We start from the raw sequence: 16,211 nt of genomic DNA on the forward strand, positions 1-16,211 counted from the left end.
GGGCATTTCCAATTGAAAAGACATGCAAACCAACCTGGAAGGGCTAGAAGAACAGAAGATATTTCTTGAAAGAAAGACCAATTGGGGGTGGGGGGATGGGGAGCAGACTATTTGGCAGTGACAATATTAAGCAAATTGTTTGTACTGGAGCCTGCAAGTTAAGAAAAATCAGCCCATCAGGATAAACCGCTTTCTAAGACCAAAACTCAAAGGTAATACACAGTCTTGTACACTCATTGGTGACCATCCTGGTCAGCTTGTAAGTGGAAAAGGGGGAAATGCAGCGAAAAAGACATGGGCTGAGATTGGCTATATTCCAAAGACGCCTGAGGACCTTGAGATGAGAGAAAGAGGATGGGCTGCCTGGTTTGAAGTTCAGGGAAACATGTGAACTCCTGAGCCCAAGGACACTGACCTAGATGCTGCGGTCTAGGGTTAAGCATGAAGCAGCCAGCCAATATGAAGAGGGGGAAGGCATGCAAGAACTTCCAAACTTATAGACAGTACCCATTTAACCTAGCTTAGATGGCTTGAATTCGACCAGATGAAGATAAAGAAGTAAGATACAGGGAGCAAGTGTAAATTGCTACAACCTGATCAACTGGACCTTGGCTTATGGAGAAGCTGCCCCAAATCCCAACTGAGCAGGGAAAGAATCTTCATATTAAGCATCACGCAAGTCTCCTCAGTACCCTGGGTGGATAGGGATAGACAACGTAGACTTCAGCTATCAAAACTGGGGGTCTATAAAGGCACGAAGTGGCTGGCTCACAAGTTTTCATGAGGGTGCTTAGTATCAGAAGGAGGAGAGTAAGACAGAAACCCTACTGAATAGTTTTCCTCTTGTCCAGATGGGTCATGGGTCTGGTGATGAGGGGGATAGGATTTTATGATTCAACTGCAAGTAATTATTATTAGGTCTAATGGTGATTTCACAACTGTAAATGTAGAAGAGGTACAACTAAAAGGGGGAGCACTTAATCTGTCATTTCAGGAACAGAGGACCCTAGGACACCAAGAAAGAAGCACATGAGAGGGACGAGGGATCCTAACCAGAAAAGCAGCAACAACAGAGATGCTTGCAGAGGCGACGGCATAGTGAGACAGAGCAGCACTGGACTCTAGGCCCATGGACTGAGAAAGGCAGCATGCCTGTAGGCAGGAGGCTTGGCTTGCAAAATGTGCCCTTTGGACATCTAAACAAATTATGTATTTTCAATGTGGTATGTATACAGGTAACAGAGGTAAATACTGTTGGCGAAGGGTACATAGAGGAGTTTGTAATCATTACAATGATTTGCTGAATGTAAAACTGATATCTGCCCTGTAAACCTTCACTCAATACACAATAAAAGCTTTAAAAACAAAAAAAGCAATGACGAAAGTGACATGAAAAGTCACAATGAACTCTGTACAGAAAATTATGTGGAATAAAAAACCCAGCACTACCACAACCCCCCCACCCCCCACCCCCCAGTAATCAGTTCATGTTGGTGTTAGATACGGTCGAGTCAGTTCCAACTTACAGCAGTCCTGTGCACAACAGAATGAAATACTGACTGGTTCTGAGATGTCACTCCAGTTGTTATGTTTGAGCCCATTGCTGCCACCACTGTGTTAATCCAACTTGTTGAGGGTCTTCCTCTTTTTAACTAACCTGCTACTTTAGGAAGCATGAAATCCTTCCCTCCCTGATAACATGTCCAAAGTACGAGAGATGAAGTCTCGCCATCCTGACTTCTGAAGACCATTCTGGCTACAGTTCTTCCAATACAGATTTGTTTGTTCTTCTGGCAGTCCACAGTTCTTTCAAATGCATTGATTCTTTTAAGGTCTTCCTTACTCATTGTCCAACTTTCACAAGCATGTGGTGGCGGCGGCGGTGGTGTGCTGCAGAGTCGATTCCAACTCATAGCCAAGACCCCGTATAGGGTTTCCGAAACTGTAAATCTTTATGGAAGCAGAAAAGCCTCCTCTTTCTCCTGAGGAGTACCTGGTAGGCTCAATCTGCTGGTCTTGCAGTTAGCAGCCTAATACATAATTCACTATGCTACCAGAGTTTCTTCTCACAAAGACACACCTTACAAACTAAGACAAACACAGACTAAACATCAAAACACGGAAAAAAGGCATCAAGCTAACAGAAGTCAAAAATGAGTAGGAGTGACAATATTAATTTCTGGTAAAATAGACTTCATCGCAAAACCAGCATAAGAGATAAAGAACCACATTATATAATTAAAGGGTCAATTGAACAAGATGATCTAATTATAAATATATTCCCAGGGAAACAGCATTTCAATACATAAATCAAACTCCAGCAGAATTGAATAAAGCAACAGACAAATCTACAATAACAGTGGTGGTGACAGTATGACATGGAGTTGGTTCCAAGGCGGTAAATTTTTACGGGAGCAGAAATCCTCATCTTTCTCCCTCCCATGGAACCACTGGTAGTTCTGAACTGCTGACCTTGAGACTAGCAGCAAAATTTTTCTTTTTTTCTTTAATGTTTTATTGTGAATTATGTGATAGTTTACATGGGAGAACATTAGTTTTACATTCATTCTATTGTATATCATCTCATTGCCATGGTTACAATCCCCTCCATGCAATCCTTCCCCCATACCCCCCTGGTCATCAGCACACAGTCGCTCTCCATCTCTGGATCTAAAGTCTCCAGTTGCTCCATCGCTCCAAGTCATCATCTCTGCCTCCATTTCAGGCATCACTGCTTCTCTGGGTAGGGTCCCACTCTCTGCTCTTCTCCCTTGATGGTCCTAGGGACTTCTGCTCCTAGACTGAAAAGTTAATCACTCCCCTCCTTGTCTACCTTTACATTTCTGACCCTCACAATCAGTCCTGATAACAATTATTCACTATTGTATCACAAAAGACCCCTCCAACAGCATAATTTGTAACCATTATGTTACCAGAGGAGTCCTGGTGTGGCAATGTGGGCTAATGTATCAGACTGCAAAGCCATTTGAACTGCAAGATCGGCAGTTCAAGTTCACCAGCTGCTCCTTGGAAACCCTATACTGGGTCGCTTTGGGTCGGAACCGATCTGAAGGCACTTCACAACAACAATGCTACCAGAACTCCTTTACAATAATAGTGGTGGTGGTGGTGCTGTGGAGTCGATTCCGACTCATAGCAACTGTGTACAGGGTTTCCGAGGCTGTAAATCTTAACCGGATTAGAAAGCCTCATCTTTCTCGGTGGAACAGCTGATAGAGACTCAACAAAGATACAAAAGAACTAAAAAACACAATCAACCAATTTGTCTGCACAGACTTACACAACTGCTCAACCCAACAACAGAACAATATACATTCCTTTGCAGTGCACATGGGCCATGATGCAGATTTTACCATATATTAGGTCACAAGCATCAATAAATTTTAAAACGTCAAAATACCACAAATCATCTTCTCAGTTCACATCATTATAAAATTAGAAATCAGTAATAGGAAGATCAAGGGGAAAAATCAATACACAGAAATTGAGTAACATCCTGCTTTAAACTACTGGATAATAGAAGAAATAAAAAATGAAATGAATGAATTTCTTGAATCAAACAAGAATGAAAACACAGCAAAAGCAATGCACTGAGAACAATTTATAGCAATAAATGCATACATCCACAAAAAACAAAGAACTAAAATCAATACCTTAACCCAACAACTCCAACAATTAGTAAAAGAGCATTAAAGTAAACCTTGTACAGACACCAGAAGAAAATAAATCATAAAGATTAGAACAGAAACCACCAAGATTAGAACACAAATCAGTGAAACAGAAAAACAAGTAAGAAAGAGTAGTACAATCAGCAAATATAACAAAGGAAAAGATGTAATTAACATGAAGAAGAAATTAAATGGGTGATGTCACAACAGAACCAATGGAATAAAAAGGACAGTAATAGAACACTATGAAGTATCCCAACACATTTATCTGATAATCTAGAAGAAATGGACAAATTTCTATAAACATACTACCTACCTAAACTAACACAAAGTGAAGTAGAAAACTTGAACAGACTTTTAACAAAAGAATAAATGATCAGATCACTAAAAAACTCACGCTGTAATTTCCAAGCAGTGGCTGATGGATTTGTACCACAGACCTTGTGTTTATCAGTCCACTGCCATACCAGGACTCCCTCATGAACACAGATGCAGAAATTCTCGAGAAAACCCTAGCCAACAGAATTCAACACCATATAAAATAATAATAATACAAGTGGGATTCATACCAGGCACGTGAATGTGAGCATAGTTCAATATTCAAAAAACAATCAATGTAATCCAGCACATAAACAAAAACAAAGGAAAAGAGCCATATGATCATATAGATCAACAAAGAAAAGGCATTTGACAAAATTCACATGGATGAGGAGAGAAGTATGGAAACAATCCCAGGGAGAAGAGGGGTAAGTGATGTTACACTGGGGGGACTGCAATGGAAATGAAACAAAGTGTTTGATTTGTTGAGTGTAAAACTGAGGATCTATTCTATAAACCTGCACTCAATTCACAGTAAATGTTAAAAAAAAAAAAAAAGGGAAATTAATTTCATAACATAACTTTAATAGTCCTTACTAAACAAACATCATAAAAAGTTTCATCTATATAGGCTTGTCTAAAATAACTGCTAGAAGCAAGGTCAAGGTTCAAACCCACCGGTTACTCCTCAGAAATACAGGGTGGCTCTGAAACTGACTTGACAGCACTTAAAGAAATAACACATGCACATTTTTTCAACCTACCATAAAATGTTATTGATATTTAATAGTATACTACTTCTTAGCAAAGGTAGTAAAATAAAACCATGGTTTTAATTCATTCACTACTATGTGGTTTGCCATCTTTGGAACTTTTGCTGTTAGACACCTTAGTTGTGACTCTTAGCAACAGTGATATAGGGCTCTGAGGCTGTAAATCTTTGCAGGAGCAGAAAGCCTCATCTGTCTTCACTGGAGTAGCTGATGGGTTTAACTGCGAACCTTGCAGTTTCCCATCCAGTACTTATCCTATAATGCCAGCAACGCTATGAACTGTACACCTAATCCTTTGTAACAGAGATGATCAATCTACCCATTAACCACCTCCTACAAGTGTTTAGAAGGGGCTCTTGTAGCGTAGTGGTTATGAATCGGGCTGCGAGCCACAAGGTCAGCAGTTCGAAACTACCAGCTGTTCTGCGGGTGAATGATGGGGCTTTCTGCTCCCGTAAAGATTTACAAGCCTCGGAAACCCTGTACAGGGTCACTGTGAGTCAGAACCGACTCCACAGCACACAGCCACCACAAGTGTTTAGAACTAATGCCACCCATATCCATTCCACAGAAGCCAGTCCCTGTGCACATACACATCCATATGTACACATATAAATATACATCCAAATATGTACAAAGATACTTACACAAAACTAGATTTCAACATTGCCTCTATGTGACTGTCTAAATAACTCCTTTTGGGTTCATATTAATTATAACAAGTCAGGGGAAATGAGATTTTTAAGGAAGAAATGCAAGTTCATACCTGATAATCAGACATTTCCGAAGTTTATTAAAAGATGGAGAGAGAATACTATGATCAGGTTTAGTTTATAAAGTTTCCGCCATACTTACTACTGAATTGGGGTGAAGTCAGTTATTTACTGAGAACTTACGAAACAGTAGTACCCTGCTGAGAGCTGTTACAGTGCGACCATGCCAGCAGCTGCTTCCCATTTGAATTCAAGCTCCAACGTTCTGAGAGGAAGAGGGGAAAATCTCCCCCAGTATAGCACTGCCGTCTGTCACCAGCTCTGTCTAGGGGATTCATAGTTGAGTCCTACAGAGAAGGAAAGGTTATAGAAAGAAACAAATATTAGTAAGTAGGCTGTAGATCCACACTTGGGCTGATGCAGTAAAACTTGTGGCCAGGGTTGAAAGAACAGTAACAATCAGTAAGATCTCTCTAAATGTAATGAGCATCTTTAGGGGTACAGGTAGGAAGGAGTTCCTCTCTGTGAGAACCCCGGCTAACTGCAAGGGTAGCAGATCAAACACAGCAGCTGCTCCACTGGAAAATGAGTTTGATTTTATGAAGGAGTTTGTAGGTTTCCTTGTACCCTCCTTGCAGTGTGCCATCATGTTGATTTGAATTCACAGCGACTCTAATTGTACAAGAATAGCACTGCCTCATAGAGTTTCCTAGGCTGTAATCTTTATGGGAACTAATTGCCAGGTGCTTTCTCCTGCAGAGCCACTGGTGGGTTGGAACTAAAGACCTTTCAGTTAGAAATCCAGTGCTTACCCACTGCACCGCCACAATTCTTTTCTTACATACATATTATGTAATATGAGTATCAATTTTGTTTCCAAGAATGAGAAGTTTAAAAATAAGCATTTTGCTTAATTGTTACAAAAGAATATAGACAATTGTGAGAAACTTCATAACTGAGAAATAATGCAAAATTCCCATGTGGGTTTTAAGAACTGGAAGAGCCATGCTCTCAAAGGTGAGGTGGATCATCATTAACCCAGAGGCTCAGCCTCCCTGCAAACATTTGCACCTTTTGGACTACACTGCTAACCACCAAGACTATGGTTTCACTATGCTGAGGCCTTTACAAGGCTAGCAGCATCTCAACTCAAGCATTCCAGTGTCACCCAAGCACCCCTAAGTTGCTTCCGAATGCAATTAAGTCTTAAGAGGTAAAAAATCCAGATCTCTTCAGCAGGCTCTTGCTTTTTTCCTTAGAATTACTCTTTGAATGTTGCTATCTAAACCAACTCATTGCCTTCTAGTCAATTCAGACTCAGCTACCCTACAGGACAGAATATAACTGCCTTCCAGGGTCACAATGGGTTGGAACCGAATCCACGGCTCTTAATAACCACAGAGTTTCCAAGGCTGCAAATTACAGAGAACACTGACACGTTACAGAGAACACTGACACGTTTTTCTCCAAAGGAGCAGTTGATGTGTTCAAACTGCTGACTTTTCAGTTAGCAGCTGAGCACTTTAACCATCGTACCACCAGCTGTTCTTTAAACTTAGTAATGAGATAGAAGCCGCCAAGAGTTTTCAATGACGCAGTGTGAGTGCCAAGTAAAACAATACAACCAGAGGCTGTTCTTTGACTGTAAGGAAAATTCTGATTCCCTTCTTCCCCCTCCACTAGCCCCACTTTAAATTGTTTGAGTAGCAGCCGGTGAGCTTGAACTGGTTAGTCCAGCGCATTAACCCACAGCACCACACCAATACTATGAATTAGGAAGATCCAGTAGTGACAATTGGTTGGCTGTGATTAATACCAGTTGTTGTTGTTGTTGTTAAGTGCCGTCGAGTCGGTTCCGACCCATAGCGACCCTGTACAGGGTTTCCGAGGCTGTAAATCTTTACGGGAGCAGAAAGCCTCATCTTTCTCCCACGGAGTGGCTGGTAGTTTCGAACTGCTGACCTTAAGGTTCGCAGCCCAATTCGTAACCACTACGCTACCAGAGCTCCTAGTAGTTTAAAATTAACTGGCCCACTTTGGAGTCAACCCTCTTTATTGGATCAACATGTTACCAGCTGAAGCATATACCATTTATATTTTTAAGAGAATTTCACAAACTACATATAGTATGAAATCAATGTTTTTTTAATTAGTGAAAAGAGTGGGAGTTATTATGCTTTAGCACCTATAACCTTAAAACAATGGTTTCCAAACTGGCTCAGAGTCACCCCAGATGTAGAGACTCAGTCTCCACAAGAGATCATACATAGCATTTGTTGTTGTTGTTGCTGTTCCGTTTTACGCGTCCCTGGAAATTCTGCGGCGCACATAACATTCGAAAGCACCAAAGCACTTGTTTTGAGGATTGCTTTTCAAAGTCAGTGGCATATGCTTATATGACCTTAATAAAAGCAAACTTGCATTTTTTTTGGATAATGGTTTACATTATTGTTTTCATCAGTTCAAGGAAAGTCTGCTGAATACAAATGTGTTATTACAAAACTGATACTAATTGTTTCTAAAAAAAGCGTTTCTTACTAGGTAAAATGCAGGCACACAGTTCTAAATGTGATGAGCATAGAACAGACATTCCTACTGTGAAGGTCAGCCTTCTTCCCCTCTCCCTTCATTCAGATGAAGTTTTAAGTTTGCTACAAAGTCTCTACTTAACAGCTACACAATACAATAGTTGCCTATTGCTAGAACTACACTGGAGCAAAATGCCAGATTTTTTTATCTTTTTCCCACTGATTCCATGCTCCTTAGGTAGGCTTTTGGTCAGTTCTGTCCTACAATTCTATCATCTTAAAAAAGAAAAAAGAAAAAAAAACAGTCTAGTGGCTACTTTTTAATCACAGAGGATGGAAAATAAACTTGAAGGTGGGTTTTACAAGTATCTCTGACATAAATTCTAGAATAATAAACAGGTAACTGTTTATAGAGAAATACACAAAACTATCTGCAAATGCCATACACACCAACTGTTGTTGAAGTTAAGGGCCCTTAAGTGGGTTCAAACTTAGATTGAATCTCCATAGGCTTTCTGGACTTTGTAAACCTTTGTGGGAGCAGAAAGCCTCATCTGCCTCATCTGTCTCTCCAGAGTGGCTTGTGGGCTTGCAGTCCTGTGCTTATCCTATAGAGCCTCCACATTCCCCATACACTCCAAAAATAAAAAATAATTTACCAGTTTTCCTTTTGTGCAACATCTAATAAAAAGTTTCAGAATATCAAATCCTCTCCAAGGAACACTTCCAAACAAATTTTTACAAACATACTTACCATGAAATATTCACCTTCAGATAAATTCAATGATACAGTTCTTTCCACTGCCTGCCAAGCCACCAATTACTGGGGACAGATTAGCTAGCAGTCATTATGAGCACAGATTTTGGAGTCAGACATGGCATCAAATTCCTGCACTCCATTAAAATCTCTGGAATCTTCAGTAAGTTGTTGTATCACTATGCCTACATTTTTTCCCGGGATCTTGTGAGGATCAAATGAACTAATGCTGGTTAACAAGTACAGGAAGAATGTTCTAAAATCCACATTTAATTCCATCTGGAATGGTGTAGCAGTTGATCTACATTTTTAAACTCTTTTCCTAGATGAAAATCAAAAGATTGAATTATTTCTATTTATAAAAAGTAATCCTTATACTATAAATATTTTCATATCCTCAATAATGAGGTGCACATTTTAGAAGTTGATTTTGTTAAGACTTTCTTGCCCAATACTTGGTAATCGTGAGGCACATTTACCCAACACTGAGTGCCTTCGCTCACCAAACACACCAGACTAATGCTGAGGCTGTACAGAAAGACTAATGCTGAGGCTGTACAGAAAGAACCCATGGACTGTTTCATTGTCCCCCACTGCAGTCAGTATGTACAATACTTATGTGTATTCAACTGTACTTTGCTATTGTAATATTGAAATCTGATAATTTTATTAACTAAAACAATGTAAAACAAAATGCAAGTTACTTGATACATTTCTTCTTCACATCACATTTTTTTAAAAATTTGTGAACTGAGAGATAGTTTACATGGGAGAACATCTACACATTTTATGAGATACTTAGCACGGGACATTTGAAGTCAGCTTAGATGCCAATACCAAGGAGTAAATCATTTAAATAACAAATTTTCTATTTCTAAAATTAGTAAACAAGTGTTTTTTCAAGACTTTCTAGCTCCTCTTTCTGTAAGAGCATCATGATCAATTGCTGTACCTGTACTTGTTAAATTCACCATCATTCTTAGCTATCTTGTCGTTAAGTACCGTCAAGTCGGTTCCGACCCATAGCAACCCTGTATTGGGTTTCCAAGGAGCGGTTGGGGAGCTTGAACCACTGACCTTGTAGTTCAAACAGCTTTGCAATCTGGCGCATTAACCCACAGCGCCACACCAGGAGTGCCGTCAAATAGGTTCCATCTCATAGTGATACTGTATAGGGTTTCTGAGGAGCAGCTGGTGAGTTTGAACTGCTGACTCTGCATTCAAACCAACCTCGAGGTCCAGTGATTATCCTACAGCACCATCAAGAACTCACAGCAACCCTGTAAGGCAGGGGTGGGGGACGTCTAGCCCATAGACCATATGGTGGTGGTGACTGTGCTGTGGAGTCGGTTCCAACTCATAATGACCCTGTATAGAGTTGCTGAGGCTGTCTTTACTTACAGCAGCAGAAAGCCTCATTGTTCTCCCACGTTAACGACTGGTAGTTTTGAACTGCTGAACTTGAGATTAGCAGGCCGACTCATAACCACTATGCTACCAGGGGTCCTTAGCCATCACACTGTTGTTAAGTGCCGCTGAGTTGGTTCCGAACCATAGCGACCCTGTACAGGGTTTTCAAGGAGCAGCTGGTAATCTTCAACCACCAACCTTGTGTTTCAAACTGACATTGCGGACCAGTGTATTAACCAACACTGCCACACCAGGACTCCAATCCATCACATTTGTTGTTTCATACCTTTGAGTCAATTCCGACCCTTAGTGACTCTATATAGGGTTTCCAAAGAGAAGCTGGTGAGTTTGAACCACCGACCTTGCAGTTCAAACTACTTTGTAATCTTATGCATTAACCCACAGCGCCACACCAGGACTCCACATTGTTGTTGTTAAGTGACATCGAGTTGGTTCTGACTCATAGTGACCCTGTATAGGGTTTCCGAGGAGCAGCTGGTGAGCTTGAACTGCCATCTTACAGTTCAAACGGCTTTGCAGTCTGACACATTAACCCACAGTGCCACACCAGGAGTCCCAGGACTCCACATTAGTGGTGACTTAATTAAATATTTGACGGAATACATAGCAGGCTAATTTTTAATTTTGTATGGCCCACAAATGTTATGAATTTTGGCAGAAAAAGGGCTTTCCACCCCTGCATAAGGCTTACATTTTGCTATTCAATTTGATTTAGAATAGGAAATCAAACAGTAAGGAAAATGTTTAAAGATATCTCAGCCTTGCATTAGAATGAGTGATCTATCCATGAGCATCTAAGTCTGAACTAAGGTTGTGAAGGAAATACTTTTCCTTTAAATATACACATTCCAGAATAACAATGGTCACTTCCCCAGTTTCCCTTTCTCCCAATGTTCAGGAAATAGAAAACTGTAAGCTCCATATTGAGATACTTCATCTAGTATCCTTTTATTGGCCATATTACATGGAGTCCTGGTGCGGCGCTGTGGGTTAATGTGCTGGGGGTAAAGTGGGTTAATGAAGCAAATGGTTCAAGCTGTCGTTGCAGTCCAGCTGCTCTTTGGAAACCCTATACAGGGTCGCTATGAGTCAGAACCAACTCGATGGCACTTAACATCAAATTGAGATGCTTCATCTATTATCTTTTTGTCTGTCACATTATATACTTTTTTCATATGAACTAGGTACAAAACTAAAGAAAATGGTGAAATTTAAAGATAAAAAGTATTCATCTGTAACATGGACTATAAGCTCAGGAATCAACCTAGAATCAAATCTAGGTCCACCTTCTGGCTCTGTCGGTTTATAGTAGTAACTGAGCCACTCTGGTAGAACAGTTTTTAACATAGAGTTGTTGTGAAGAGTAAATAAACTAGTATATAGAGAGCACTCATACCAGTGTCTGGCACATGGCAAACTCTGAAGCGTTACTGTTCAGCATTCATTCACATCAATAGTGTAATGCTATGTGCCATATAGTAAAATACCTAATTTACAATTCTAATATATAACAGTTTTCCTTCTTAAATTGAGACAATCCAACAGTATTATATATATGAGTTCTGCTATGGTACTGTAGGGGAAGCACTCAACCACAAGGCCGATTTCACGGGTCTGTGATTCAAACTCATCAGCTGCTCCTTGGTAACCCTTCACAGAGTTACTATGAGTCGGAACCAACTCGACAGCACTTACAAACAAATAGTATTATCTATAATTTATGAAAATAAGGATCTAGAAATTGAATGTCAAATAGCAATTAGGCAAAGATAGAATTATGTAATAGTTATTCTAAGTGATTATTTAAAACTGAAAACACAGCATTATATGTATTTTCCAAATTGACAGTGATATTTAGAAGTCAGAGAAGATGCCAATGTACTTACTTGTCTTCCAGAGATCATGATGTTAAGTGCCGCTGAGTTGGTTTCAACCTATAGTGACCCTGTATAATAGGGTTTCCGAGGAGCGGCTGGCAAGCTTGAACCATAACCTAGCATTTCAAACCGACTTTGTAGTCCAGCAGATTAACCCACCACGCTACACCAGGTATAATTAAAACCAAACGATCTCACCAGTCTTCCCTGCTCTACAACACACTGGAAGGATAGAGTATCGCCAGTACTTCCCTATGACAAAGATCATTAGGAGCCGCATCAGCATCTTGAGGTCTGGGATGGAACTTGCATAGGCTCACAATGTCACGCAGGTGATTCGAACATCTTCTGCAGCGAGGCACGGCAAGATAGCATGCTTTCCCCCACCTCCTTTTTTAATTCACCAACATAGAAAATCCTTGCAACCACAACCACTTTTTATTTTGTGAGGCAGTGTGTTCCCTAATTGCAATTTTAAATAATATGACAATCTTTAAAAAACAAAACAAAACAAAAAACACACTGTCCTGGATTTGAAAATGATAGCAGAGAATTACAATTTAACAGTTGCTGAACAGAGATTACATCACTTTTGCAGATGGAAAACGATGCATCTACCCACCTTCCAAAAATTCAAGTTACCAAAGTTTATTCACATGAACAGGATTAAGTGAATGGTTAGGATGTATTACTCTTTAAAAGAAAAAAGTCATCAATGATCTCTTGCTGAAAAGAAAGCAGCATCACGATATGAGTTTTATGAGCCTACAATACGTACAATAAACTTCTTAGATGATCTTTTTTTCTTTTCAATGCAGCATCACCAGCATATCCCAACCATTCAACTGTAATTCAGAAATGTAATATATCTGTAAGCATTTAAAAGCATAAATATTAAATTTGTGTTCCAAAACTAACAAGTACGTCTCTAAACTCTAAATCTGTACATCCACACTAGAGACAGTGATATAAATTTAACTTCACTGATTTTTTTTATAGTCTTAACTAGCACTTAAATTGTTTTAATGTCTTGTTTAGGTTTTAAAACCTTTAAATTTTTACCTCTTTCACATATTTATTAACTTAACAATCTGAACTGTCCCATATCCCAAAATGTTCTATGTCATTTAATTGGGAAATGAGAGTAATAACCAGAAGAAAGGAACCCCTCCAACCTTTTTAGTACAGTAGTACCTTCCTTGAGATAAACACATTACCATTACAGAAATTCATATTATGGAAACAAATCAAAACCCCTTTAGTTTTCTATGCTATACCTGACCTACTTACTACCTCTAGAGGATGGTAAGTGTCCTGGAAATAATATTCGTGATGTTTTTCACCTGCATTTTAATTACATCATGAAAAAGTGGAAAATGTAGATTAAGCGCATAGTACCAATGATAAATTCAATAGAATATTTGAAAGTCTAAGAAGGAAAATTATAACCCAAGACTCATGGGGAAAAATATTTATGTGGAGATTTTAATCCAGATTATGATTCAGTTGCTGTAACTTGACCATAAATTTAAACAGATACTGTCTTCTGAGACCTACAGTCTAATAAACGTATCATCAACAGTACTTATAGTAGTCAAAGAAGGGGACTTGGTTATTTGTACTTATTAGTAACATTTCATTTTTCCTAATCCAACAGAAATCTATAGTGGTCTGCCCCAATTACATATTTTGAAACATTGTCTTATGAGAACAAAACAACAATTAAATAAAATTGAAGATAAAAACACTTTGAAGTTAAAATAAAGCAAACTACAGTCCTTGGCAAATAAATCAAGTAAAAAACCTAGATGAAAGTTGGAAGCACAGGATAACTGGCATGAATCTTCAGCACAAAGCACATCTTTGAAAACATAAAATGATGACTCTTTGAAGGACAACAGCTAAATCAAAGAGTCATCAGGTTTGAAAAATATTGCTTATCACCAAAACACCTGCAAGAACTGAAGAGTTCATTAAAAATATCAAGGTAATTATATTTATTGCATCTTTAGATTGCATTTTAAAACAGAAAATTAATAGTGCACCAAAGCTTCACCAAAATATGTATGTTTTAAGGTGGGATGGGAGTCTAATGTATTTATAAACGAAGTGTACACTGTATGTGCTTTTCAAAGGGCTGAATTAAATATAGCCAGCTGCCAACTTTGTGCTCTTTACACACTTGAATTAGTGGGATGTGTATACTAAATCCATTTACTTCTCTCTACAATAAATGAAATAAAAACATCACCCTATACAATCCACTATTATCAGCAGTGAGTACAACAGCAAAAAATTATTGTACAATTTATACATACTAAAATATTTTCTTTCTCTAGAAATAACTCAGAATTTGGGCTATCTCAAATTACAATAGGGAAAACCAAATCAGAGTGTGTCTTGAGCAAAAAACAAAGGTTCCTGATCATAAGGCTATTATATTAATAAGTGCAAGTGGTAGAATAAAACATGCTCAAATTGTATGCTTGGGTCTTTGTATATTTATCAAATCTTTCAATTAAACAAGACTGCCTAAAGAAATCTCTTAAAGCAGAGCAAGATAACTGGGAATTCTGTCATTTCTTTTACCATTTTTGTTACCCAACTTATACAATGTGCAAAGTGCTAAGCAACTACAGAAACACATTTACATCAACACTGAAGACCTGGGGAAATGAAATCCAACAATTTTATTTTAATGAGCTGTATTTTCTAAATTTTATTTTTTCCTGTTTTCATACAGTATTGAAAACAAAACGCGGCACATTCACATTTTCCCGAGGAACTGTAAAGATGATCTCTACAGGGATAAACGTTGAAAAGCCTGAAGCTCCATCAACTGATGTTGAAAACTCTCAAAAGGAGTAAAGGCTTGATCTGAATGGTTTAGAACATGTACTGTAATTTAGTAGACGAGATGGTCGTCTTAATATTTAATGATTTAAAAGAACTTCTCAGTCCATGCGAAGAGTACAGTCCAAGAATAAATCAAATTTCTGAGCGCATTTTATGCTACATATGTGTATACTTTGCGATCCTCAGGTGTTCGTGCCAAATATTCTCTTTCAATAAGTCCTTCAATACGTTTCTTAATAACAACTGGACTTGGTAAGAATCGAGCCTTCAATTGCTGAGTTACCTAAAAGAGAAGATAAAAACCTAAGTCTTACCAGGAAAACAACACAACTTAAATAGTACAGCAGTTGTGTATAATTATCTTCACTGTGCAGCCATTTATTCAAACGCTCTTAGCCTGGTATTCATTTTACAAATGAAGAAAATGAGCTAGAAGGAAAACTGAGGTAAGTAGGTAGTAAATACGAGTCAGTGACTAGTAAATACGAGTAAGCATCTCCTTTTCTTATTCAAAGTATGCTCTTTTAACTAACTAGTCTATCTTGTTTCTTTGGCAGATAATCCACTCATAATTCATAAGTCAGCTTTTCTTTTACCTGTGTTGATGAGCTCATTTCCTAGGGTATAATTCTTTGAAATCTGAAACTTTATAGCACTTTACTGTCTTGACTAAAATCTTTCACTTTTCCAGACTTGTCACCTTACCTCAATAAACTTGCTCCCAACCTACCTGAGCTCTTTAATCCTCGCAATGTTATTTCTTCTAGGCTATTACTAGGTTTTTCTGATTTTAGCTCCTACTGACTAGGTCAGGACTGCAAACAAGGTTAACTTTACTTTCAAGAGCAGGCCTCAGCACCCCCATTTCATGGGCCTACTCCACACACTCCCTTTGATCAAATCTGTATTTGAACATCTCTTAATTTTGCATCACCTGAGATCCACTACGGAGTCCTATGCTGAGTAAAGCAGTAGTTCTTTAGAGATTTTTGCAGGTGTGTGGTTGGCAAACTGCAGGCTCACAGGCAAAATTCAGCCAATGAGCCTGCTTTTGGTAAATATTTATTGAAATACAGACACACACATTTGTTTATCTATTATTTGTGATTGCTTTTAAGCCCAATTTGTCAACCTCTGTTATAGACAGACCCCTAACATAAGTTTACAGTTCTCACAGTTAGCAACAGCAAATTTCTAACAAGTACTTCAAACTTCTGACAATTTCCTTAAGCTACTCAACTGAAGTTTTACACAAGAATGTCACATCTT

At 38.6% G+C, this 16,211-nt stretch overlaps 1 protein-coding gene across 2 annotated transcripts in view; it reads right to left on the bottom strand.

The window, feature by feature from the left end:
• Positions 1 to 14,757: 14,757 nt before the first annotated feature.
• Positions 14,758 to 16,211, bottom strand: part of CUL3 (cullin 3) — a 165,240-nt gene continuing 163,786 nt past the window's right edge. For both annotated transcript variants that reach the window (XM_006861896.1, XM_006861897.1), the window contains one exon: positions 14,758 to 15,225. In XM_006861896.1, coding sequence (XP_006861958.1) covers positions 15,094 to 15,225 — 132 coding nt within the window. In that variant the 3' untranslated portion in view covers positions 14,758 to 15,093. The remainder of the gene's footprint in view (positions 15,226 to 16,211) is intronic.

The sequence above is a fragment of the Chrysochloris asiatica genome, unplaced genomic scaffold, assembly GCF_000296735.1.
Source record: "Chrysochloris asiatica unplaced genomic scaffold, ChrAsi1.0 scaffold00044, whole genome shotgun sequence".
Classification (NCBI taxonomy): Eukaryota; Metazoa; Chordata; class Mammalia; order Afrosoricida; family Chrysochloridae; genus Chrysochloris; species Chrysochloris asiatica.